The 26,783-nt window shown below is 50.6% G+C and overlaps 2 protein-coding genes across 2 annotated transcripts in view; one reads left to right on the top strand and one right to left on the bottom strand.

The window, feature by feature from the left end:
- CLCN1 (chloride voltage-gated channel 1) overlaps window positions 1–4,065 on the top strand; it is a 33,828-nt gene extending 29,763 nt beyond the window's left edge. The window contains exons 21-23 of the mRNA XM_022579017.3: window positions 696–800; window positions 902–988; window positions 1,490–4,065. Of these exons, the coding sequence (XP_022434725.1) occupies window positions 696–800; window positions 902–988; window positions 1,490–1,834 (537 nt within the window). The 3' untranslated portion in view covers window positions 1,835–4,065. The remainder of the gene's footprint in view (window positions 1–695; window positions 801–901; window positions 989–1,489) is intronic.
- Window positions 2,252–9,698, bottom strand: FAM131B (family with sequence similarity 131 member B). The gene is made up of 6 exons (XM_022578997.3): window positions 9,571–9,698; window positions 9,232–9,267; window positions 8,825–8,918; window positions 8,316–8,513; window positions 6,726–6,869; window positions 2,252–6,507 (listed from the first exon to the last, which is right to left on the bottom strand). Exons 1-6 carry the CDS (start codon window positions 9,622–9,624, stop codon window positions 6,035–6,037), a joined length of 999 nt encoding a protein of 332 aa, XP_022434705.2. The 5' UTR covers window positions 9,625–9,698; the 3' UTR covers window positions 2,252–6,034.
- Window positions 9,699–26,783: the final 17,085 nt, after the last annotated feature.

Genomic DNA, 26,783 nt, shown 5'->3' with positions numbered 1-26,783 from the left:
TGCTTCAGTCATAGACAAAACAATGTAAACCAAACCAAACACACAGAAACGGCTTGTTTGAGTCAACAAAGTGCCATGTGACCCAGGACAGCTCTTCCAATCCAACAAGTCTTTGCCATGATCTGCTGTGTAAAAGGTCAGTGTGCTGGTTTCTCCATGACACACAGCAACTGATACCACACAGCACTCCGGAGGAGTTCTGCCCAGGGGGCAGAATTAAGACAAACGCCAGCCTAAGATGGAACACGATCCATGCCCGTTTCTGAAAAGCAGAGCCTGGCAGAGCGCGTCTGACCCGGAGTGTCAGGCGTAGGGTATGGGCGCAGGGTGGGGTTCTTGGGGAAACCCAGAACAGCAGTCGCAGAAGCGGAAGCACATCTGGCTTCCCTGGAGCTGTGGGTGTTACAGGAGTAGTGGAAAATAAGGCTGGAGAGATGGGTTGGAAATAAGTGTTTGGGGCACCAGGAAGGAGCGTGTTCTGAGCACCTGAGGGTGAAGGTTGATTTGGGGCTGGAGGAGGGAAGAGCGCGGTGCGGCTCCCTGGGGGAAAGGGAAGAGGGCTAGTGGTCTGGAGGAGCTGTGACGGTTCACTGTGTATTTCAGGCTTCTGGGCCAGGGCGAGGAGGGCTGTATGGGGTCAAGATCTGAGGTTTGAGGGGGCTCTGATACTGGGTGACGGCCCTCCTCTCCGGCAGATTGAGGCCTGGGAACGAGAGCAGCTGAGCCAGCCTGTCTGTTTTGACTCTTGCTGTATTGACCAGTCCCCCTTCCAGCTGGTGGAGCAGACGTCGCTGCACAAGGCAAGTCCTTGCCCGATGCCCACCGCCCACCAAGCAGGGCTGCTGGGAGGGCCGGGTGGTGCGGGGCCTCTGCGTGCTGACCTGCCGCCCTTTCCTCGCAGACTCACACGCTCTTCTCCCTGCTTGGCCTCCACCTTGCATACGTGACCAGCATGGGGAAGCTCACAGGGGTGCTGGCCTTGGAGGAGGTAAGAGCGATTGTCCCATTTGAGCAGTGAGGAAGAGTGGGGCACAGGATACAGGGAGGGGGGGTGGGCAGGGGTGGCCTTAACATCCGGGAAGTTCCTCCAGATTCTCCTCCTGTTTTTCATGCAGAGACTGGAGGGGGGCGGAAGTGCAGCCCTGTGCCCTTCTAAGGACGGCATGGGCTTGGGATGGGGGTTCAGGGCCCAAGTCATGGTTTCATAGGGGTGTGCTGTGGTGGTGCATGGAAGGGGAAGGAGATGGGAAGGAGGTCCTGTGTCAGGGGTCTTGAGGTTCACTGCTCTGTAGGTGGGGCTTTTCGTCCATCATGCCCCCTTTTTTCTTTTTTCTGTCTTCTCCTTTTGATCCATCCTCGCTGTGCATCTTGCTTTCCCATGCTTTTTCCTTTTATCGTCTGCTCCTCTCTCGTGTCTGTTTCTCCCACTGCCCCTTTCTTCTTTTCCTCCCCATGTTGTACCCTCTCTCCCCTTCCCTCTGCCCCCCAGCTGCAGAAGGCCATTGAGGGACACACCAAGTCTGGGGTGCAGCTCCGCCCTCCCCTTGCCAGCTTCCGGAGTGCAACTTCGACTCGAAAGACTCCTGGGGGCCCACTCCCTGCTGCAGAGGCCTGGAGCCTGCCTCAGGATGGAAGTGGGGCCGCTGGGGCAGGGGATGTGGCCCCTGCCTCCCCAGAGCCCCCTCTCTCCTGGGCTCCGGCCAAGGCAGAGAGTGAGCTGGAGGAGCTGGAGCTGGCGGGGGCTCCGGGGCCGGAGGGGGAGCTGGCCGACATCCTGCAGGGCCCCAGTCTGCGGTCCACCAATGATGAGGATGAAGACGAAATGGTCCTCTGAGCGCCTCCCAGACCGCTGCATAAAGCCTGTCCAGAGACCCAGGCTAGAGGGTGGACCTGTGTGGAAGAGGGTATTTCCTGAAGCCGGAGAGATCGCACCAATATCCGGCCTCTGCTAGGAATTTTAAAATGTCATCCTGATCGTGTTGGAGAAGGAGCCAGAATCTGGGCAGGAGTAGCCTTGGTCAATCATTTGGGCATGTCCCCCCATCCCCAGACAGGCGGTGGTTGTAACCCCTGCGAAGGGCCCCTGGTAGTCCACGGGCTTCTTGAGTTTGCCTGTGTGCGGGTGGGGAATGCCTGCCTCTGCCTGGTCCCCCTCACTCCCCCACACTCCCCAGTGTTCTTGTCCCAGTGTCTTCCTGGCCTTGCCCATCCCCCGTCAGTTTCCCCGGGGGCGGGCGGGGTTAAGGCAGGCCCAGGATGACTGTGGTCCTGACAGTGCCATGTGGGAGGAGGAGATGGGATCACCTCATGGCCTCATGGACTGATGGCACCAGAATGTACCTGCAAACTGTCCACAGCCCCTTCTCTCAGAGCCCCCCACCCTGTCCTCCACTTGCCGACAGCCATTCCCTGAAATTTGCCTCCAGACTCCATCCTGGCTCCCGCTATCTGTCCCCCGGCAGAGCCATTACTAGGGCGGGGAAAGGCCAATCCCACTTCCCCCTCCTTTGTCCTCCATTTAAGCAGTGAGGCATGGATAAAGAGCCTGTGGGGGAACAGCCTGGAAGAGGAAAGGTCGCAGGAAGGCTCTGTGTGAAAGGGGCAGTACCTAACAGTCCTGCGGCCAATGGATTTACTTAACTCCCTCTGGCAGAAATTCCTCCCATCTCACATCACAGCTTCCAGTTTCCAGGTCACTCCCTCTCCGCTGTAGTCCTTGATCTGTCCTGCCCAAGGGTCAGCTCTGCCCTTGAGGTACTCTAGCTAGGACTTCTCCTTCCAAGAGTGGGAGCTCAGGGCAGCTGGGCCACTGGTTCACCCAGAGACTATACCTTCTTAGGGACTGGTTCTTTGTGTTTCTCTTCTAGGGGCTCAGCGTCAAGATGGCAGACCTTTTTGATGCTTCCCACACCTGGGAAGTCAGATCCTTATCGTCCCCAAACCAGCGACAGGGAGACTGCCATCACCCTGCCTTTTCTATAAGTGGTCCCAGGTGCTCTGAGCGGCCAGAGACCCTTGCTCCCACCCCCAGGGCTTTTGTCCATCCCTTCTTTTATGCCTCGTTTAGTTCTGCAGTTGTGCCCCCTCCCCAGCATTCTCCTCCTTCCCCACCCTGTGCCCGGCCTCCATCATGCCCCAAATAAGACACTCATAGCCGAAGGTGCCACCACATTGTTTAGTGCCATTGAACACAGCCTGGAGCCCTCTCCAATAATACAGCCCTCCCGCCTCCCCAGGCCAAGAGAGAGAGGCTGTAGCCTGGGGAGGGGGGCTGGCAGTGGGCCTTCGAGCCCAAGCCCATGTGTATATAATCTATAATATTTATATATATATTTATATATAATTCTCTCTGTAATATATGTCATAGAATCTCTCTTGGGCTTGGGGTGGAAATGTCACATTAAGAAAACATGCTAAGACTGGCCATAAAAATGGATATTCCCTAGACCTGGAAGACGGAGTATGGGATGTACAGGTGGGGGTGAGAAGAGGTAATAAACTCATTCACCAAGATTCCCTCCTTGACACAAGGATAAGAAGGAAGGTGTGGGGGGGGGCGGGGCAGGGGGAGGGGAGGGAGGGAAGATTTGGATTTTCCTTTAATAAAGTGAACTCAAAATGAAAGGGCACCCCCCCCACACACACCAGAAGAAAATCATTTAGCAAGAGAAGTTTCATTCACCATGATATGAAAACAGCCCCGTTCTGGGACTGCTGTAAAACGTGCGGCACAGCCTTTAACCCCAAGGGAAAAGCAACCCTCCCCCATCCCCCAACAGCCTCTTCCTGCACATGCCCCTCCCCTCCCCCTAAAATAGGCTATAAGCAAACCCCATGCACCCTGGCCCCCCCAGCACCAGAGAGGCAGTTCCTCCCTCCAGAAGAGTCCTGAGAGGGTCTCAGGCCAGCTCCTCAGGTTTTCTCCCTCTTCAGAGTGGAGACGCCTCCCCCCGCCCCACCCCTGCCCGACCTCTGGTCAGCAGCGATGCCAGCATCCAGGGATGCTGGGCCACGCTCACGCTCACGTCCGAACTCTGCTAGAACCCTTCAGAGTTTTAGTCGTCTTTTGGCAGGGACCAGCAGGGACCGTTTGGCTTCCTCAGTGAAGGTGGGAGGAAAGAACACTGCTTTAGATGACCTTTCCTAACTCCACAGAGCCCTGAGTGAAAAAGGAACCGTGATGCATGAACCCGCTCCCTGGACTGGATGTCCGCTGTGGTCCGGGGGCGGAATATGGGACACGAAGGGGGTGAGATTAAGAGAAAAGGATGATGCCTTAGAGAGGGCAGTTTGCACAAGATAAGGAAACGGGGACCCCGTGAGAGGAGGGAACTGTGACATGCAAAACCCCAAGGACCTGCAGCAGGGGTGCAGGGCGAGGCCAGCAGCGAGGGCCTGAGTGAGGCCACATGAACACGCACAACCCTTTAACAGTTTTAGATGAGGTGACTTCAGCTACCTGTGCTCGCCATGCCTACTCCTGTTTCCTCCAAGAACCAACTTCAGGTAGCCATCCTCCCCCTCCCCAGAAGATGTGGACTTGGCCTCGGTTGCGTTTCAGGGGCACAAGTGTATGACACTGTGGGCTTGATGGAGGCAGGGTCGCAGATGGACAGAAGCACCCCAACTCTCAACCTCCTCATTCTGGGACACTGCTGCAGCAGGGGAGGGGCAGTGTGCTGCCGTCTCTTCACTCTACCCTTCGACCCTGTCCTCTGCCCTCAGGACGTCTTACAGGAGTGCTGGGGCTCCAGGTGCTGCTCAGAAGTCCCCACCAGAATGGAGAGTGGGTGCGGAGGGCAAGCAGTTTCAGGGGCTTATGCCTCATTGTAAAACATCCTGGAAGGAAGAATACCCAGATCCTCCTCTCCTTCTCCTCAGGAGGCCTGGGGAGGGCGGGGTGGGGGACACCTGTGAGGCCCTCCTGGGAGTCCTGGGAGGAGGTAAAGAGGGGCCAAGGGAGCCCAGAGCCCACGCTCCTCCTTGGCAGACACCCTGCCCCAGCTGGGGGCCTGACAGCACCGGACCCCTCCCTCCACCCTACTCACCCCTGAATCCCCAAGAAGTTATAAAAATGTAGAAAAGGCAGAGAGAAAAGTGTAAACAGCTCCAGAGAATTAGGGGTAGATGGAGGGAGACACAGCCTCATGCTTCCCCGTCTAGCCAAGACACCTGCACCCTGTGTCACCCCCCCTCCCCCCCCACCGCCTCGGGGCCCCGGGGCTCCCAGAGCAGGAGACAGAAGAAGGCAGAAAAGGGAAGCAAGAGCTGGAGCCGCCAGCCCTGGCGGGGTCCTTTCCCATATCCTTAGGGTCATCCTTCCAGCCGCAGGATAGTCAAGACCCCAGAACAAGTGGCCATGTTTGTCCTCGGTCTCACCAGTGACCGCCTGGTCTCTGGACAGGCCCTGTGCCCCTGTGCATCCTGGCGGCCACGTCGACCTCCTCCGTGACTCCTGATCTCAGAAGCCAAGTTACCTCTGAGGGCAGAGTCCCCTCCCTCTGAGGAGACGGGGTCTGTACGTTGCTTCCCCTGTGCCCATCGAACCATGTCCCACAGCCCCTGAGGTCTGTTCCTCATAGGAGGGATGAGCTTGGGCCACAGCAAGAGAAAACAGAGTTGGGAAAAGCAAGAGTGACGTGGAGAAAGGAGGCCTTCAGGCAGCTACAGTCAAGGCTCCTGGAAGACGAGATCAGGGAGCAAAGAACTGAGATCCAGGGGCCGGCCACGGGCCGCTCTGCGCTCCTGTGCTCAGGATACACACTGGAGCTCCACCACCACAGACCCAGAAGCCCGCAGCCAAGCGAAGTTCATGGCCATCTGCTTGCCTGGGCCTCAGTTCCTGGACCTGTGGTCTCTACAGTGTAAGCCTGGATAAAATCCCACCCCGGCCCTCCGTTTTGCTGGCCAGGACTCCTGGGCTCGTGAGAGTCTTCTGCCCAGGTTTCGGCCGTCCTGCTGGGGGAAGGGAGGGTGTGGTTGCAGCCATGCCCCTCAGGTGGGAGTGGAAGGTGGGGCATTCAGTGGGAGGAAGCTAGTTGTTGGCCTCTCCCTCCTCCTCATCAAAGGACTGCACGCCTGAGGATGTGACGTCAGACACCTTCCGGCTGAGAGCGGTGGGCATCTCGGGGTCTTCTCGTGGGGAAAGCGACTCCAGGTCCCGGCATCCCGCATCCTCTTCCTCCTCGGGCGCCAATGGCCTCTTCTCCTCCTCGGCAGGGCCCCTGGCCAGGTCCACCCCGCCCACCCCTGGAGCCCAGTCAGTGTCTCCCCCCAGCAAAGCTGGAGGCTCCTGAGCAGAGTATCCCGAAGCAGGTTGGGAAGGTCCCATTTCGTGCAAGCTAGGCTGTGAGTCATCAAATGCAGGGCCGAGATAGGATCCCGTGGCCGGAGAGGCAATGAGGGACTGGTCGCTTGCTTCCCAGGCATCCGATGACCCCAGACAGTACATGCCCTGGGACACATAGGAGTGAGGCCATCCATCCATTGGGGCTTGAGCAAGGGCATCTGTAAAGAGAATCACGGCGGTTGGTGGGGTCACAGAATATCAAAGGCAGTAACAACAGCACAGAGAATTGAGGGTGAGATGTGGGGCGGTGGGTGAGGGGGGGAGTAGGAAAGCCTATATGAACAGAAAGTCTTAGAACAGAGGTGCATGGAGGTAGCCTGGATAGTTGAGGAGGCCTCTTAGGCCTCTGGGGTCGGATTCTGGAACCATCCCTCACCCTGACTCTCCATCAATTCCTGGTAGTTGTCACTGTAATTGCAGCCCAATGGCTCCTGGGCGGAGTTGACACTCATGTCCTCACCATCCATGGAGGACCAGGCCATGAGAGTGGCCTCGGAGATAGCAAACTGTTCCATGACGCCTGGGAGAAGAAACGTAGTTAGCACGAGATACCTCGGGGAAGCCTTAGACACATGCATGGGGCAGGGGACGTCAGTGCAGCGCTGTTCAATAGAGATATAACGCAAGCTACTTATGCAATTTTAAATTTTCTACTAGCCGTATTAAAAAAAAATGAAAAGACATAGGTGAAATTAATTTTAATAATACATCTTATTTAACCTAATCTATATAAAACATTATCATTTCAATGTAGAATCCATATAAAACTATTGAGGTATTTTACATTCTTTTATTCATACGAAATCTTTGAAATCCAGTCGATATTTTACACTTACAGCACATCTCCATTCGGACTAGCCACATTTCAAGTTCTCAATAGCCACATGTGGCCAGTGGCTACTGTATTGGACAGCACAGCCTTGGTATATGCCCCGAAACAAGGCAAAATCGTGGGGGACTTCCCAGAAGGTCAGATTTAGGATTCCTAGGGGAAAGAGTTGGGGGGGTCTTCTGGTGAGATATCCTAAGGGATTGAAATTGGGGATTTCCAGAAGTTTAGCTTGGGAATTTTTTTAGGAATGGTAGCTAGGGCTAGGTAGTCAAGGCCAGAGGAGTCTAAATGGGAGGGATTGTAGGTCCACAGTGGTATCAAGTTCAAGGTCTGGGAAGGACAAGGGAGGAAGGATAGAAGAATGAAGATGCGTAGACTTGGGGTTCCCATGTTGGTCAAAGCCATGAGTAAGTTGAAGCTTACATTGCTAGCTGCCCTACACTACCCACTACATGTTTGTCTCCCCTCCCCACTGATATTTCTTCCACCACCCACACCACCAACCAAAGAACCCTCTTGTCTATTCCAGATCTATCATTTTTCCTAGGTATCTTATCGAGATCTGCCACTAGGGATCGGGCAGGGTTGTAGGTACACCGTATGCCTGCCTCGTACCTATACTGAATTTTAAAAGCTCTTCTGTACACACCCTCTCCTCACCCAGGTCCCTTGATCTGGTGGTTGTCACGAGTAATATGACCTGTAATTGCATTCATGACTGCAGTGTGCTGATGGGCAAAGGCGAGAAGAGAACCCCAAGGCTTTTCTTTCATTTTCATCATAAAACATGAGTAGAAGCACAGACTTCTGAAGCCTAAGATACCTGCCTTTTTTTTTTTTTCCTCCTGTACTGAGGGAACCCAGGGTTTGGACAGTCCCACCATGTAGGAGAGAAGGCATCAGGTGGACCCACAATCCCATGTTAACTCCCCTCAACTTCTGAGACGATAATAAAAATAAGTTTGAGGGTACTTAGAATAAACAAGTCAGAGTCCTTGAAATTAGAGCTAGTTGGGAAATTAAGTCTGATGGTATCACATGAACAGAGCCAATCCTGCCATAGGGGATCAGGCTGAAGGGTCGGTCTCTGGCCATCCTGAAAATGTGTCTCTTGAGGGGCTGGGGAACAAGTACCTGCTAGGAAACGTGCCTCCTTCTCGCCATCGCTGAGGTCGGAGTAGGCATCTGTATCCCTGCGCACGGCCTCGTGGCTGTGTTGCGGCTGAATGGCTGGTGCCTTCCCCCAGCCCTGCCACTCAATCATGTGAGCCACCCGGCCCTGCCCCATGGCTGTGGGCTTTGTCACATGGTCCTTCATGCTTCGCGAGATCCCTGAGGGGCCAGACATTCCCCAGGTGCTCCAGAACATCACACAATACCCGCACCAGATCTGTCCCTCCCCTGCCCCCGCCATCACCCCCACCCTAGTCCCGTGGGACTCCATCCCATGAAGGGGGCAGGTATGCCGTAAGACTCTGTCTATGAGGGGCAGCCTGGAGGATGGGAGAGGCTTGACAGAAAGGGCAAACAGGTCCGGGGTCTGGGGATGAGGGTCTTCTTCAGGCCTGAAGGGGCAGGAAGACTGACAGCATGAGCCCCTAGGGAGTCTCCTGGCTGCTCGCATCCCCAGGTCGGAGTCTCACCTGAGAACGATGACTTGGCCAGGGCCCCAATGCCATAGGCGTTAGAGTTTCGCTTAAGCTTCGGAAGAATGGAAGTGGTGTCCTCCATGGAGAGCTGGGATAGGGAATGTGGGAGGAGGGGCAGAGGAATAAGAGGATATGAGGTGCTTTATATGTGGAGGACAGTCCACGGTTTCCAGGAGTAAGGATATGAGCTAGGGCGGGTGATCAGGCTACCATTATACCCGGGGGGTCCCTAGGAGGCCTATCCCCCAACCACCCTTGAGAGTTTGGGGGTGGCTAAAGAATGTGAGGGCTCCCAGTGCCCGCTGGAGGAAGGGGGCGCTGTGTGCTATGGCAGCAGGTGGGAGAGGCCAAGGAAGAGGAGGTAGGGTGGGTTGCAGAGGCCTGGGGGGAGCTGCACTCACATTGATGCCATCCCAGGAGAAGTCAGTCCGGGTTTGCTGTGAGGAAAGAGGAGAGGGAGTGGGTACCCGGGGCACTTCCTCAGAGGGGCTTCCAGAAGAGTGTGAAGTAGAGAGGGCTTTCCTGAGATTAACACAGGGAATTGGGATCTCCGCGTGGAGCATTTGCCTTGTGTTTGAGGAGAGGAGGAGAAATGTTCTGTGAGAGCATCAGTCTGAAGGTGTGTCTGGGAGGTTGTCCTGGAATTTAGGAAGGTGGCCGAAGGACTAGGCTTATGCATGGTGGTTCTGGGGGTGTTTTCGAGGTGCTCTGGGAGGGGGGCTGAGCACGGAGGGCCTCACCTCAGTGGATGGCCGGTGGAGGCTGCTCCCGTGCAGCGAGCTGGTGCTGTCCATGTTGATTTGGTCCACATCCTTCAGGCCCTTCCAGTCCACGGCTATCACTTCATTTCCTGAGATGGACAGATGGTTAGCTGCTTCCCTTTCACCTCCCTATGCCCAACCCGAAGGCCCGTCCTCGTCCTTTTCCTTCAGAACGCTGAGGCCACAGATGGGGGCCAGGCCCTCCAGACCCCTCCCTGCCCTCCCACTACCACTCCCTCTTCTGATTGCCTATTTTCTTTTACATCCCCACTCGCCCCAAATTTTTGTTAGGAGAGATAATAATGCTGAGCTCAGTCAAGAATAGCACACTCGGAAAAAGTGTTCTATGGCCTCATTTGTTGTTGTTTAAATGGAAGGGTCAGTGGCTGGGTTTTAGAAGGAAAACAGGTCTCCATTCTATCCTGAGGAATCTCTGAGGGTTTCTGTATGGGAGTGCATGGGAGCTGTGCTTTTCCTCTATTATGTTCCCACAAATAAGGGCAGAACTTTTCCAGGGGCAAGCTTCCCTAAGTTTTGGCCTTATTATTTGTGAGGTGCAAGGATTGCATCTTCCCTAGTGGACCCTCCAGAGGAGTTGGTGGATTTGTCTGACAGGAAGGAGATTTGGTGGGGATAGAGGCAAGAGCTGGGTGTGTACACCTAGAAGCAATGAAAGCAGAGAAAGCAAAGAGTGAGATGGAATCATTTTACCTGACCCTTGGGAGACAAGTGATGGATTCAAGAGGAGAGAAGGGGGACAGCAGGAGGAGAGCAGGGGACTTCTTAAAATAGGAACTAAAAGAATAGGAATTCGAGTCAGGGAGAAGACAAAAGACAATGGGAGAGGGTGGACAGGGTCTGAGGGCTGACTGGCAAACTGGAGGACCTAGGAAGATGGTAATTCTGCAGCCGAGGCCACAGCTCCTCGTTAAGGGGGACTGCTGCCATGAGGGGTGGGGATGCCAACTGGAAGCCTTGGGGAAGAATCACTTGGGTGGTGGGCCCAAGTGAACCACCTGACCTTATAGATCTTTTCTACACATAAAGTTGTTTGATTCTGAATTTAGGGTTAGGAGTCCACTCTTGAGGAGGGGTGAATTGAATGGGGTCTTGGGCACCAGGAGGCATTCGGCATGCAACAGCATAGCTGCTGCAAGAGGAAGGGGTTGTGCTTGACAGGTCTGAGAGAGGTGAGGCCCCTCCAAAGTGGGCACACTCTCCCTTGGGGCTACGGGGGAATGGTGAGATGGGTCAGACCAGTGGCTGGGAGGGAAGAGGAAAGATGGACATCTGGGCGGACAGAGCAGGAATGGGCAGGCAGAGGACAACCTCTGAGGGGAAGGGAGACGGCGAGGGCAGAGTGGGAGAGAGGGGTGAGGGGAGGTGGCCTTTGTAGAAGAGGGAGAGCTGAGTCAGAGCCGTGGGGGGCAGGGAGGGGGAGGGAAAGAACCCAGAGAAGAGGTGAAAGCAGAGGAGGAAGTGGGGGTATCCATGGAAATAAATCGGGTCTCAGAGAAAACAGGCTTCCGGAGAGTGAGTTTGTTTGTAATAATAATACGAATTATTCTCTCAGCCTGAGGTCACTGGGGCATGTAGGCGGGAGAAATTGGGAGTCGGAATGGGAAAAATTGGGGGTTTTGGGAGAGGGTTGAATCAATCTGCTGAGCTGTGAGAGCGGAGTGGGTGTACGGGGTGCAGGAGAAGGCACTGGGTAGCAAGGCAAATGCTGAGGGGAGAAGAATTCCGAGGCGCCTCTCTTCCTTCCCCCGGTCAAAGGTAAATAAAGAGCTGGCCCCGCCCCGCCAGCCCCCGCCGACAGGTGCAGCCAGGTCCCCGGGTTCCCTCGCTCGGCCAGCCCCACCCTCCTGGGAGCGGGCTCCCGACCCCTCTCCGGCCCTCGAACCCCCGGCCTCCCCCCGGCGTCCCCGGCTCTTCCACCCCAACCCAGCCCGGCCCCATTGCCTCCGGCCGTGGAACCCATTCCCCTCCCCGAGGCACCAGGCTCACCCCGCCCCCGCCCCGGAGGGAAAATGCACGTGAACAAAGCAAATCGGGGGAGGCAGAAACGACCGAAAAAGGCAACGGAGAGGGAAAGAGATGGGGGCAAAACACCCAAGCCAGATGGAGGCGGAGCGGGGGCGGAGGCGTGCGAAAGGGACTCGGGGCTGAGACCGAGACTGGGGGTCCTTAGAACGGGGGCTGCTCCAGAAATGGAGAGGGGGCGAGGAGGCGCTGGGGAAGGCAGAGTCGAGGCCGATGGCCTGGAGATGGAGGGTGTGGGAACGGGAGAGTCGGGGAGGGCGACGGAGGAGAGAGAAGGTTGGCGGGGAGATGATGGAGAGGGACCGCGCCTGGGCAAGGGCAATGGAAGGAAGCCGGAGGGAGACGGAGAGAACTGAGTCCAGAGGGATGCAAGGCCCGGAGGCGCGAGGGGAGAGCGGGGAGGAGAGAGGAAGGCAGGGACCGCGAGGGCACAGAGGGAAAGTGAGGGAGCGCGGCGGGGCCGGGCGGTGCGGAGAGAGGGACCCGGAGGGGCGCGGGGATTGGTGGGGGAGGGGCAGGAGGACCGGACCCCGCCGAGTCCTGCCTCCGCCCGCGCCCGCGCCGCCGTGGTACCCACCCACGGTCCGGGAGCCGATGCAGCCCATGGCTCCGGGCCTCCAGGCCGGGCCCTCACCGACGCGGGGCGGGCGCCGGGGGGAGCACCGGGAGCCGCGCCGCCGCCCCAGCCGCTCTGCAGCGCCGCGGCTGTCTCCGCTCGGCTCCGCTCCCCCCTCCCCTCTCCATCCCTCCCCACGGCATCCTCCGTCGTCGCCGCCGCCGCCGCCGCCGCCGCCTGGCTCCCCCGCCCCGGCTCGGCTCGCGGCGGCGTGGAGGGGGCGGCCCGGGGATTGGTTGCGCCGGCGCCTCCCCGCCCTGCCCCTGACCCCGCCGCGGCGCTCCCTCGGGGAGCTGGGCTGTCTGGGGGCCTTGACGCCGCTTGCCTCTCTCGCCCTTCCCCAGAGCCACTCGGGGGCTGCTCGCCGGGTCCCCGCTGGGCTCGCGCCCGGGGGCTGCTGGAGACCCGGAGGATGCCCGCCTTGGGCCTCAGGAGCCGGGTAAAGAACCCCGGGCCCACCCTTCGGATCTGGGGGATTGATTTTGAGGCTCGGGGTTGGGGATGTCTAGAGAGAAAGTGGGGCGGGAGTGAGAATAAAGCCTGGATGAAGGGCCTTGGCCGCTAAATTCCGCAAACACATGTTTTCTTCCTGGGGCTACATCTGGGACACAAACGGGAGCGTGATTGGATGCAGCTCCGGTTGCTCTGCGTTTCCTGTGCGCTGTTTTATCCACCCAAACAGGTCGCGAAGTCTTCGCAAGTGGATCGTGTTTTAGACTTGCCGGTGCTCGGCGCTCGCGGGAAAATCGGGCATGGGTGTGGGGATGGTGCAGATAATCTTACTCCAGTTCTGATCGGGGAGGGGGATAGAAGATAATTCGATCCCATCTCGAGGGAAATAAAAATGTCAGGACCCGAGGCTGGCTAGGAGACAGTTTTATATCCAGTGTAACTTTTCTGAGCCTTGGCCTTCTCTGACAAATGAGCGCAAGGATGTCAGAGGCGGGCAAGAGCGGGGTGGATTGCCCTCGGGCTAGTGGGGTCGGATGGGGTAGGTACCAAGGGCCTCTTGGGTAAGAGACAGAGAGACATCTAAGTGGCAAGGGTTAGGTGGGCACTACAGTTACAGCAGGCAAGAAGTGGAATCCAGAAAAGTCGCATGAGAAAAGGAGACCCTTTTATCTAAGCAGTACCCCAAAGTTCGAGGGAGCCGACCTGGTGAGCACCAATGTCAGAAGCAAATGCTAATCTAGGATCTGTTTGCTGCCCACCTGATCTTATGTCCCTCCTGAGGTTGGACAGGGAGTAGTAGGGCAGTGGGCCAGGGGGCCCTGGTGAGGACCAGGAACAGGGAGAGAGACCAAGTCTTAACGGATGCAAGTTTTTGATCTTTAGATTATGAATAGGAAGCTAAACTTTAGGGTGGTAACCACTGCCTTCTGTGGAATCCCAGATGAGAGATGTAGGGGAAGATACTAATAATTTAATCGCAGATCTAGGAGATAGGATGATGGAAAGGGAACTAATCTTTGGTCTCTGTGCATGAAGAAACAAACCAAGTCTACATCTATAGAACCATGAGAGAGAAGAGAGAAAGGCCAGTGGTGGGTGGGCTTAGATTTTAATTGTCCAGTACACTTTGTGGCAGGATCTGCTCTCTTATTTTGACAGTGGAGGGAATTAGAAAGTATTTTCCACCCCCCAGATCAGCTTTTGTTGGTTATACAAAAGAGGTACTAAGTGGTTTCTGCCCTCCTGGAATATAGTGTCTAGCTGCAAAAGAAAGAAAATGGAAAGATGGTTAAAAAAAAAAAGATAAAAGAAGAAACAGCCTTCATTACTACAGTAATGCTCCCAAAGCCCTATTGTGTGAGCAGAGAGGGCACTGACTCCAGGTCAGCAGTAATGGACCAGGTGGCCAGTTCTGCTCATGCCTTCTCACCTGAAACTGCTCTTCCCTTGGGGTGCTTTCTTTCTTTCTTTTTTTTTTTTTTTTTTTGCGGTACGCGGGCCTCTCACCGTTGTGGCCTCTCCCGTTGCGGAGCACAGGCTCCGGACACGCAGGCTCAGCGGCCATGGCTCACGGGCCCTGCCGCTCCGCGGCATGTGGGATCTTCCCGGACCGGGGCACGAACCTGTGTCCCCTGCATCGGCAGGCGGACTCTCAACTACTGCGCCACCAGGGAAGCCCTTGGGGTGCTTTCTGATTCCACTATTCTCAGTATTAATCTGGTCCAAACATGGATACAAACCCTTCCTTGGGTCCCCTTAGCACAGCTGTATAAGGCTGGATTTATCCAAATGGTTTAAGTCAAGTCAACACAAGGGATCCCAGGTCTAGAAGACTCAGTCCCATCCCATATTCTGTCTTAAAGGTATTTCCAGCATCAGAGAAAAGGAGACTATCATAGGCACAACACTGGCATGCTTCCTTCCTGCTTCTTGTACTGAATCTTCTTACTTCTCACCATTTAGAGACATTCTTCCAGTCTCTTTGCTGTGTTCTGAGCCAAGGTCAAAGATTCTAGTTCTGTTATGAACAGGAACAACCTTTCTGGAGGACAATTTGACAGTACAGATCAAAAAATCTTCAAAACATGCATTACTATTGTTACTAAATTGTGACACAGCAATTCCATTTATAGAAATAGTCTAAGAAAATAAAAATAGAATGTGGACGAAGATGAAATCTACAGCATCCATCAGCGTACAATTTCATAATAATTATAAAGATTGTACACAGCCCACATGTTCAAACCTGGGGCTTAATTAAATAAATTATGCTATATGCCTATAATAGAATATCATGCAGCCATTAATACTATCTTATAACTGTATTTGTTGAAAATTATTCATGATACATTGTGATATTATAAAAAAGCAGGCTATAAGAATTACAGTGTATCAGTTTTTGTTTAAAAATCACACACACACAAACATACACACACATAGATTCTTCTCCTGCCTTTTGTCAGGCTTTCCATCCCAAATAATTTATGGGATTCCTTGAAGAAAGCTTATATTTTACAAACGTCCAATTCCACTCATCAGTTACAGATTGACTCTCAATGAAATTACAATATAAATCAGTCCATTTCCAAAGTCTAAAAATATAGGACTTTGGCAGAATGCCCCAGCATGACACTGGCACTTCCTTATTGGCTCTCTTTGGGACACAACACCAAGGTGAAATTATGCTTCCATCCTCTCTGTGGTTGCTGCTTCGTGCTCCTAATCTCCCGTGGACAGGTCTTGGACAGAAGGACAAACCAAGCTGAGAGCCAGTACTGCCTAAAATGGGGACTCTTGTCCCAGGATTCATGGACGGAATCCAGAATCCATAACTTTGGATGGGAAAAAAAATTATGTTCACTAACTTGTAACTGAAATTCCCCATCCACTTAAATTAGGCATGTAGGCAGCAAACCATAGTTGCATTAGAGGTATTGTACTGTGTCTTTATCAGCCATGAAAATTGCAGATGTTTCTATTACACAACAGTTGTTGCAGATTTTCTACAACATTCTTTATGTTCGTCACTACTTTGAAATTATAGTAGTATTGAACCTGCCTCTACGTGTACTTATTTAATGCTTTTATAAAGAAGCAGATATACTACTATACCACAATTTTATAACTATTTTTATATAATTGGTACCCTTTGTAATCTGTATTTTGTTTTATGCATTTAATATTATTCTGAGAGGGAAACCATGGATTTTCCAGATTGCCAAGGGATCCAGGGCACAAAAAGTTTAAGAACCCCTGGCCTCTAAATACATATTTGGTGGTGATAGTGGGGTGGAAGTCTCTAATTCTGCAAGAGCTTAATAGTACCAACTTAAAGGACCAAGCAAGATACTCACCATCCCATTTTGAAGACTGGGTCCCCAAGAACAAAGATATGTCCCTTTTTATCTGCAGGACTGAAAGAGACACACCAAAGGCAGGCCTGCCCCCCAAAACTGGAGAGGCAGCTCTAAAACATGACACCAAAGACCTGTACTGTCACAGAAACATCTGTGTATCGTATCTGAGTCTGTATCTCGACACAACAAGTAGGTGATTCAGGCTGCTTCCAAGTTTAGTCAGCTTGCGGGAAGCCCTTAGTGGCTCATGGGAGGCCCTATCTGCTTAAGGCACCAGAAGTGGGTGTGCTGACACCAGAGGAGCTCGGTAAAAGGGCTGGGGTAGATTGTTTGGCACTGACTTGCCTGGAATAGCGTGGGGTCTGGGTGGAAATCAGAAGTGTCTGAGAAAGGTGATGGAAGTCTGTATTCTTTTAAAGGGATTAATTTCCTCAATACCCAGTGAACAGGAAGACGAAGAATGGGGCTTGGGGGTTGGGTTGCTGACACATCAAGGAAGACTCAGACTTAAGTCGTGGATGGGTCCACGGTGGGAATGTCAGTAGTGTGTAAGTTGTATTTCCACAGAGTAGGAAGTGGCCACAGAATCTGTGCTGGTGGGCTGTGGAGCTCTCTTTCCCACACCCGCCATCCTCTGGATTCCCCATGTAATTAGTAAATGAGGTTCCTGGCTGTTATGCCGGGGCAGGGGGTTTCCTGAGCAGAACAAGTTTACTGAGGAAGGAAGGACTTCTCAGGGCGGCTGGTTATGCAGAATGACACGCTCCATAGCAGAAATTCTCTGGTTTCAAATGAGCCTGAAGGTCTCATTTGATCAACCTCTGTTGTGTTGAACACCAAGGAAGAGAAAACCTTTTACACCAGAACAGGCTATTGTGCGTTTGACTTTTTAGATGAGGTTTGAAACCTTTGCAAAATATTAGGGATTTAAGGTGAGCTCATTCCAGTGTGGAGTACGATAAGGAAGCTTAGTAACGTGGGCAGTGGTGGCTCCCCACTCACCCCTGCCCACCTTGGTTCTGTCCCCAGATACACACCTCCATGCATGAGCTAAAGCTTCCATGGGCGGGTCAGCATGACTGAGTACACATTTCGCAGGAAGGATCCTAAGGCTCCCATTCAGCAGAGAAGAATGCTTGAACAAATGTTTCCCTGGTGACTCTAATAGTCTATTCTTTAGATTATCAAGGGAATGCATTTGCCTTGTCTTTTCTTGGAGAAACAGGACTGTGGGAAAGTCTGGAACAGAATCACTTCAGATTTGGGGGTATTATCCAAACATTCTGATGAGAAAAGCCTGGGTTCTGGGCTTGATGGGCTCCTACGTCTCTCTTAGAGAAGGGGAGGGTTTAATCCAGAGGACCTGGAACGGTGTCAGTGCTTTACTCCTTCCTGCCCCAAAGCATACGCAGAGGCTCAGGGTACCGTCATCATGTCCTGGTCACAGGCAGCAGCAGACCAGGCAGGATACCAGGACCAAGGAAGCAGGCCTAGAGTTTGGGCAACCATAAGTCAGAGGCCAGGTAGGCAGTCAACACTGGAGTTCATCAATCCCAGAGAGCTGGACCAGATGGGATCTTTGGAGATCAAGTGAGTTCTCAGCACTCATAAATCCCAGAGCCACTGACAGAGCAAGGAAGAATCAAATAGGTAACAATCAGGCAGTCGCTTCTTCTAGCCACAGTGACCAGAAAACCAGGTTTAGGGAAGGAGTAGGAGTAATTTCTGCATTCTGAGGTAAGAGCTGGAATTTGCCACCTGATCCTTCTCTCCCTGTATCTCTCAAGTTTCCTTCACAGCCAACGTTCTTGAAAGAGCTGCTGACATTCATCTTCAATTCCTCACCTCCATTCAGTCCTCATCCCACTCCAATCTGGCATCTTCACTCCCCTGAAACAGCTCGCACAGGGGTCTCCTATATCCTCTATGTCAGTAGATTTTGTTCATTTCTAATCTTTGCACACCAGAAGCATTCCACACTGTTGACCACTCCCTTGTCCCCACTCTTTCCTGGTTTTCTACCTGCCTTTCTGACTGCTCGTTAGTTCATTCCATCCATCCAGTCATTCTATATTACAGGTATTTATTGAGCTCCTACTATATATCAGTACTATTCTAGGTGGTGGAGGCTGAAACTCATGCCTTTATGGGGCTTAGGGTCTAGTGAGAAATAGTAGAAAGGAGACAGCAATAAACGAATTAGATAAGTGATGTAGTGGGTTTTGGTGCTGAAACCCAGGACTGAATAATATATTTAAGGTGATAAATGATATGAAGAAAAGTGAAGGAAAGGAGGATAACCAGTAAAGCGTGTTGGTATATGTAGTTCTAAATACAGTGGTCAGGGATGGCCTCACCGAGAAGGTGACATTTGAAGAAAGACAAAAAGGAGATACTAGAGTGATCAAGGCAGATGTCTGGGGAAGAGCCTTCCAAGCAGAGGGAACAGCAAGGGCAAAGCTCAGAGGTGGGAGTGTGCTTTGCACATTGGAAGGAGAGCAGAGAGAACAGTGTGGCTGAAGCAGAATGAGTCATAGGAGATGAGCTCAGAGAATAGGTGGGGCCAGTCTGGGGAGAGCCTTGTACTCTGCTGTAACTTTGCTCCCTGACAAAGGAGCTAAGAATATACAGTGGGGAAAGGACAGTCTTCAATAAATAGTGGTGAGAAAACCGAGCAGTGACATGCAAAAGTATGAAACACGACCACTGTCTTACACCATACACAAAAGTTAACTCAAAATGGATTAAAGACTTGAATGTAAGAGCTAAAACCATAAAACTCCTTGAAGAAAACACAGGTCTTAAGTTCCTTGACATTGGTCTTGGAGATGATTTTTTGAATCTGACACCAAAAGCAAAAGCAACAAAAGCAAAAATAAACAAGTGGGACTACATCAAACTGAAAAGCTTCTGCACAGCAAAGGAAACAGCAAAATGAAAAGGCAACCTCTGGAATGGGAGAGAATATCTGAAAATCATATATCTGATAAGGTCTAATACCCAGAATATATAAAAAACTCCTACAACTCGATAGCAAAGAAAACAAAAAACTCGATTGAAAAATGGGCAGAAGATCTGAATAGAGATTTTTCCAAAGAAGACATACAGGTGGCCAATAGGTACATGAAAAGATGATCAACGTTATTAATTACCAGGGAAATGCAAATCCAAACCACAATGAAATATCACCTTATACCTGTTAGAATGGCTATTATCAAAAAGATAAGAAATAACAAGTGTTGGCAAGCATGTGGATAAAAGGAAACCCCTGAGCACTGTTGGTGAGAATGTAAACTGGTGTAGCCACCATGGAAAACAGTATGGAGATTCCTCAAAAAATTAAAAATGGAACGACCATATGACCCAGCAATTCCACTTTGGGGTATTTATCCTAAGAAAATGAAAACACTAGCTCGAAAAGATATCTGCACCCCCATATTCATTGCAGCATTATTTACAATTGCCAAGATATGGAAACAACCTAAGTGTCCATCAATAGATAACTGGATAAAGAATTGTGGTATATATATATATATATATATATATATATATATATAATGGAATATTATTCAGCCAAAAAAAAAAGGAAATCTTGCCGTTTGTGGAAACATAGGTGGATCCTGAGGGCATTATGCTAAGTAAAATTTGTCAGACAGAGAAAGACAAACACCATATGAACTCTCTTATATGTGGAATCTAAAAAGAAAAACCCAAAACAAAAAACAAGCTCACAGATGCAGAGAACAGATTGGTGGTTGCCAGAGGTGGGGGGTAAAGAGTGGGAGAAAAGGGTGAAGGAGGTCAAAAGGCAAAGAAAAAAATTGCAGTCAATTTAAAACAGACATTGAAAATTTGAATCATACTTAAAATATTTACTTCATATATATACACACATATATATGTTTATATATATGTTAATATATAAGACATAGGTATATTATAGAAAATATACATCAAAGCACTTATGCCTACCTATTATTTCCAAAATAATGAAAATGAAAAAAGACATTATATTAAAAAAAAAAACTGTGGTTTTCATTCTGAGTGAAATAGGGAAGAAGAGTTTTGATCAGAATAACATGCTCTGAAGTAAGATGAAAGGATAACACTGGCTGCTATATTGAGAGTAGATTGTAGGGATGTGAGCTATTGCAGTAAGTCAGAAGAAATGATGGAGTCTTTGACCAAAAAGGCAGTGGTGGAAATGGTGAGAAGTGGTCAGTTTCTGGAAATGTTTTGAAGACAGAATCAACAGGATGTGATGGATTTGGAGCACCCAAGAAAGAGCGATGTTGATGATGACTCCAAAGTTTTTGGCCTGAGCCAAAGAATAGAATTTCTAGTAGTGACATGAAGAAGATTATGGGTAGAACAAGTTTTAGGGGGAAAGAGTAGGAATTAAGTTTTGGACATATTTCATTTGAAATGTCTATTCAGTAATCAAGTGGGAGGGACTTCCCTGGTGGAGCAGTTGTTTAAGACTCCATGCTCCCAATGCAGGGGGTCCGGGTTCGATCCCTGGTCAGGGAACTAGATCCCACATGCATGCCACAACTAAGATTTTGCATGCCACAAATAAGGAGCCCGTGTGCCACAACTAAGGAGCCAGTGAGCCGCAACTAAGGAGCCAGTAAGCCGCAAATAAGACCCGGTGCAACCAAATAAACAAATAAATAAATAAATATTAAAAAAATAATCAAGTGGGAATTGTGAGTAAGAGTTTGGATATATGTGTTGTTAGGTCATAGGAAAGGTCCAACACAGAGATATAAATTCGGGAATTATTAGCATATAGATGGCATTTAGGGGCTTAAGACTGGGTATAATCAGCAAAGAAAGAGTAAAAGAAGAGAAGAGGTACCAGGACTCAACCCTGGGGCACCCCAACATTTAGAGGCTTAGCAGAGAAGTTGTAGACAAACAAGGAGACTGAGAAACATGGACCAGTGAGGTTGACGGAAAAGTAGGAGTATGTGATATGCAGAAAGTGAGGTAACCAACGACTGTTTCACAAAGGAGAGAGCAAACAACTGAATCGAATATAGCTGATATGTCAAGAAAAGTGGGAACCGAGCATTTATTGTGTTTAGCAACATGGAGGTCATTGCTGACCTTGAGAAGAGTAATTTCGGTGAAGTGGTAGGGGTAAAAGATAATTGCAGGACTTCCCTGGTGGCACAGTGGTTAAGAATCCACCTGCCAATGCAGGGGACACGGGTTTGAGCCCTGGTCCAGGAAGATCCCACGTGCCGTGGAGCGACTAAGCCCGTGCGCCACAACTGCTGAGCCTGCGCTCTAGAGCCTGTGAGCCACAACTACTGAGCCTGTGTGCCACAACTACTAAAGCCCGTGCGCCTAGAGCCTGTGCTCCGCAACAAGAGAAGCCACTGCTATGAGAAGCCTGCACACCGCAACGAAGAGTAGCCCCCAGTCGCCGCAACTAGAGAAAGCCCATGCACAGCAACGAAGACCCAACACAGCCAAAAATGAATAAATTTATATAAAAAAAGATAATTGCAGCAAGTTAAGAGAAAATGAGAGAAGAGAAACCAGAGATAGCAAGTATAGAAAACTCAAGTTTTGTGCAAAAATGAGCAGAGAAATGGAGTGGCAGGGAGGGGAAAAATTTTTTTTAAGGTGGGGCAAACAATAGCCTAACAGTATACTGATGAGAAGGACCAAGTAGAGAGGGAAGGCTGACTGACAAATCGGGGTTAAGGGGCTTAATGTAATTAGTTCTGGTGGTCTCGGGGCAGGGCACATGGAGGCAAGGCAGTGAGTGTAAGAGGATTAGAGGGAAAGAGGGGTCCTTTCTTCACTCCTGTTGGAGGAGACATGGAGGCTTGGAAAGCGTAGTCTATGGAGTCTGCGGAAGGGCTTCCTTACTGTGAGAGTCAGGCCTACCTCTTCCAACTATCCATCAAACACTATCATCCATCAAAGCCCATCCTAAGCCTTCTCAGCTTCTCAGGTAATACTCGCTAGGTGACTTTGTCATCCAATAACAGATTCGAATCACTACTTGGAGGCCAATGACTCATAAATGTGGATTCTCAGCACAGTCCTGTTTTCTCTGCTCTAGACCTGGATATCCCACTGCTTACCATACACCCTCTTTTTCTCAGCACGTCCACAGCAAAACACACAGTCTTCCTCCCAGACCTGCTCCTTTCAGCAGAGAGCGCCACCTTTTGAGCCAGAAGCTGCGCTGGATCCCTGATGTCTCTTTCTCCCCGCCTACCAACCCCCAGCCCCAAACTCAATCCATCACTCGGTTCTGTCGATGATTTCATGTCCTCTCTAGCCCTCTAGTCTATCCACCTCCACAAACCTCCCCATTGCACCTAGAGCTCTACCATCGCCTCTGAACTGGTCTGTCCACATCTGTACTGGACCTTTCTGTTATTCTCCACACTGTCCCAAGATTGGAAATCCTGGGAGATTTTCAAAGCTCTCAAGCCTTTTCATGCCATTCTTTTCAACCTGAAACTCTGCAGCAACTCCTCCCTGTTCTCAGGACAAAGTCAAAATGCTTTAACATGATCAGCACCTGCACAACCACCTGTCCAGCTCTGCCACAGCCTGTGTCTACACCTCGCTCTCAGACACCCCAGTCATGCCTGCCTCCTTCAGTGCAAGCAAGGGACAGGCTGTGCTCAGAGCCATCCCAGGGCTTTGCAAATGCTGCTCCCTCTGCGTGGAATGCTTCCCCTCCCACTTTGCCTGGTTAAGGCCTCCTAATCTTTCAGATCTCAGCTTGCACATCCCTCCCTGGAGCTCCCCAGCCAGGACACATCTCCCAGGTAGTTATGTGCTCAAGCACTTGCATCATCAATCTTTCTCCTGAGGTTCTGGTAACAGTGGCAGTTTTACATTTTGTTTGTGATTATTTGATTAATATCTCCCCTGGCCAACTCCCTGAGGGCATGGACCCTCCGTGAGAGCTTGAGATCACGCCTGGTTTTGCTCAGTATTACATTTCCAGCACCTACCAAAGTGTCCCACACCTGGTAGATCCTTAATAAATACTTGTTGAGTAAACAAATGAATGATCCAAGATGTTATAGAAAGCCTTTAAGCTTTATCAAACGCAGGATCTCCCTTGATCTAGTACGAGATTTCAATGGCTCTGGAACTCTATTTCAGTCAGTAAGTGTATCTGAGGTCCTGGCTTGGTGGCAGGCACTGTGCTAGGCCTCCTCTGCTGTGCTGGAAACGGGTAGGTTGCTCTGTGGCCTAAGTGTCCTCTGGTAGCATCTCACACATGGGAACAGAAGGCCTGTCTCCAGCTCTCTCAAGCATGCTGAGAAGCCTCGGTATGAAGCCACCTGCTGTTCGAGGTGGGTCCCCGTCCCTTTTTCTGAGACTGGGCGCCCATTTGCCACGTTCTGAAGCAGCATATATCTGGATGGCAAGGTCAACAACAACTAAATGGGTGGCAGGAAGGTGCTTGGGGAACCTTGAGCAAGCTCTGAGGGTTGGCTCGGGGGCACTCACTTCCTGCGTCAGGCTAGCTTGGTGGGTTTCTTTACATTAGGACCACCTTATTAAAGGGACTGGGGTGGGGAGGCAACTAGGTTATTTATCTGTATTTAATGTCCCCACTCCCTGACATGCCTACTTCCTATAGTGACTCAGTCGGCTATTTTCAGTGACAAACAATCTAGCTTCTAGCCCTGGCTCTCTCTGATTTTTTGGCTTCCCCTGGGTTCAGGGGGAAAGAAAGCAGCAGATGCTCCGCTAGCGGTGGCTTCAGCGCCAGCAACCTGCCTGTGCTACTGTTGGTACCCTGGGCCTCTTTTCCTGCCTGCCCTTCCCAGCTCCCTTGGCTGCTGACTCTTTGCCATCTGACCATCTGCCTCGTTCTGCCCCTGTAACCACCACACATCTCTGCCTGACTGATGCTGGCAGGCTCTTTGGGCGCCCATCTGGCTCAGACCTTGGGGTGTATGGAGACTTCCGTGCCTCTTCTTCTCTTTTTAAAAATTTATTTATTTTTGGCTGCGTTGGGTCTTCGTTGCTGCGCGCGGGCTTTCTCTAGTTGCGGCGAGCGGGGGCTACTCTTCCTTGAGGTGCACGGGCTTCTCTTTGCAGTGTCTTCTCTTGTTGTGGAGCATGGGCTCTAGGCGCGCGGGCTTCAGTAGTTGTAGCATGCAGCCTCAGTAGTTGTGGCTCATGGGCTCTAGAGCGCAGCCTCAGTAGTTGTGGCCTGCGGGCTTAGTTGCTCCACAGCATGTGCGATCTTCCCGGACCAGGGGTCGAAACCGTGTCCCCTGAATTGGCAGGCGGATTCTTAACCACTGCGCCACCAGGGGAGCCCCCATGCCTCTTTTGACCTCTGTTCCCTAAACGCCCTATGCAGGCTTTGCTCCCCTAGTCCTGGAATCCTCACTGCTGCTTCAGACCTGGTGGGATAATAATAATGAGGTTTAAGTAATGAGAAGTCCACCCAGCTATTGTAATTAGTGTAGCCACACCAAGCCAGCACTATTGGGTGGGTGAAAACTTTGTAATCTCATCTTAGCACTTACTTGATTATACTAAAATACTTACTTAAGTGTTTTTACTCTAGATCGAGTAACTTGAAGGAAAGAACTGGGCTTATTTATCTTTATATCCCGGGTGCCTATAACATAGACATTATTGGTAAATATTGGTTGAACTGAGGTTGGGGAATGGAAGAGAAAAGTGCACAGACGATGATGTTCTGATGTCAGGAAGAAAGCAGGAAAAGGGGGGTTATTTGTGGCTTTAAGTTCATCCCTTCCATTGTGGAGGTGGGCGTAGGGAGGGGGATGAGGGGTAGACTGGAGGGGTGGGGCGCGGGGTGTGGGTGCCCCTGGGCAGAGCAGGGAGCTGCTCTTCCTTGGCTTTGCCACAAACATCCCTGGGCCGTGCTGGGACTTCACCCACCCCCACCTCCCTTCCCACCCTACCCTCCATCATGCCTGCAGTCCCACGGATAAGAGATTCTTTTGTCCTGACAAGCAGATGCAAGTGGGACTAAGAGAGGAGTAAATTTGGGAAAGCTGTAGACCACTTGCACCCAGTATTCAGTGCAAGAAAACACTCTGATATAAGGAAAAAGAGATGATGTCTCTGTCATTTCTCTCCTTTCTTTTCCTTTTTTTTAAATGATAAGAGTAATACATATGGAGAAAAAGACAGTTATAAAAGACTTCTGCCTTCCCCCAATTCTATGTCCTAACACCAACCACTGTTAACAATTCTTTGAGAAGGCTCTGGAAATGTTCTATTACACAAATATATAATACATATATATATCTCACATACACAAAACGTGTGTGTGTATACACATATGCAGATGGACAGACAGACAGACACAATTTGATGATATGATGTAATGGAAGAAGAAAATGGTGGCCCAAGGACTTAAAGTGGGGGATGGAGTTGGAGGCTGACCTGAAGAGGCTGTAGATGCACCAAGCGGGGGCTCCTGAGGGAGCAAGTGATGCACTGCAAGGATGTAAGTAGGGGGCAGGGCTGTATTCAAATAATAAAATACTTGCATTGCAAGAAGCTTTCTGCAGTTTAGGAGGTGGAAAATCTAACATCCAGTTGGCCTCAGTTTTCTTAACTGAAAAATGGGATAATAATGTACATTCCTCACAGGTTTATTGTGAAGATTAAGTGGGGTAATAGGTATTGTGCTTAGCACCCCATGCTGAGCTTTGTCTAAGTGCGTGCTGTTATTGTTGTGGTTGTTACGGTGGTTGCTGTCCTTGCTGTTGTTTGTACGCCTAGCACGGCACCTGGCACATAATTGACCCTCAGTCCGTCTGCAGCCAGCATATGGAAAGAACCTCGTGATCGCATCCCTCTTCTCATTTCAGAATTTATTTTTTTGCGATTGCCCTTGTTCCTTCCTTTTTTTCTTCTTCTTCTTTTTCTTCACTACTTTCTAACTTCGTACTTTATGTTGTGCGCCCTTGAAGAAGACTTTCTGGCACCTGGTGGATATAAATCCTTGGAGGTGTGTAGAGATGTTTTAAGTAGCAAAGGTCACTGCCCATTTTCTTCCTCTCTCTTGTCTGGCCTCAAGCTGTTGGAAATGATTAGGCGGAACGTGTACTTATGCACTACACTTTACACACACTACCTGAGGAGATCAATTAGAATTGCTTACTTAAGAAAAATAACTAAAAATCATTAGGACTGCTCTTATTCATTGTGTGCATTTAATTAAATTAATTAATTTATTTCGGTTGTGTGCATTTTAAAAGCATTGACCTTGCAACTCCACTTGAGACATCCTGGCCTAGTGAATCTGTCCTTCTGGGATACTCTGTGTTTCTACCTGTATTTAGAATGCCTGGCTTAAAACTCTTAGCTTCCCGAATAGCATTCTGCATCCCAAATGCTCTTAGTTGTCAGTAAAACTGCGCTTGCCTATGCACTCTTCTATTCTTGATTTATAAATAGGTTCAGCTGCCTAACAATTAAATATACTATATTTTGCACATGCACATTCCTTAAGGAGACATTTAGAGGGCAGATGGCTTTTACTGTCGTGATGCTTTCTGGAAACCATCTTCCTAACTTTCCTAAGTGGGTATGTTTTGAAGGATTGGCGATGAGACTTTTGGTCTCACAGGAAATCTAGTATCAAATTTCTAGCAGATCTTCACAGGGACAGGCCCAGGACCAGCTTATACGTGTCAGAGAAGGTCTGCACTGCATGCTTTATGTTATACATGGCTACA

The sequence above is a fragment of the Delphinapterus leucas genome, chromosome 9 (genome assembly GCF_059928025.1).
Source record: "Delphinapterus leucas isolate spDelLeu-1000000601 "Yukka" chromosome 9, BTC_Dleu_Yukka2, whole genome shotgun sequence".
In the NCBI taxonomy this organism is placed as follows: Eukaryota; Metazoa; Chordata; class Mammalia; order Artiodactyla; family Monodontidae; genus Delphinapterus; species Delphinapterus leucas.
Note: the sequence above shows the minus strand (reverse complement) of the source record. Positions and strands in the feature narration are given on the sequence as shown.

Bases quoted from the DNA above. Each gene is read 5' to 3' on its own strand.
- FAM131B (XM_022578997.3), bottom strand. From the start codon at position 9,624: ATGGACAGCACCAGCTCGCTGCACGGGAGCAGCCTCCACCGGCCATCC. The intron at 8,919-9,231 runs GTGAGTGCAGCT...TCCCTATCCCAG, and splicing joins TCTCCTGGGATGGCATCAAT to CTCTCCATGGAGGACACCAC. The intron at 6,870-8,315 runs GTACTTGTTCCC...TTCTTCTCCCAG, and splicing joins GGAGGCACGTTTCCTAGCAG to GCGTCATGGAACAGTTTGCT.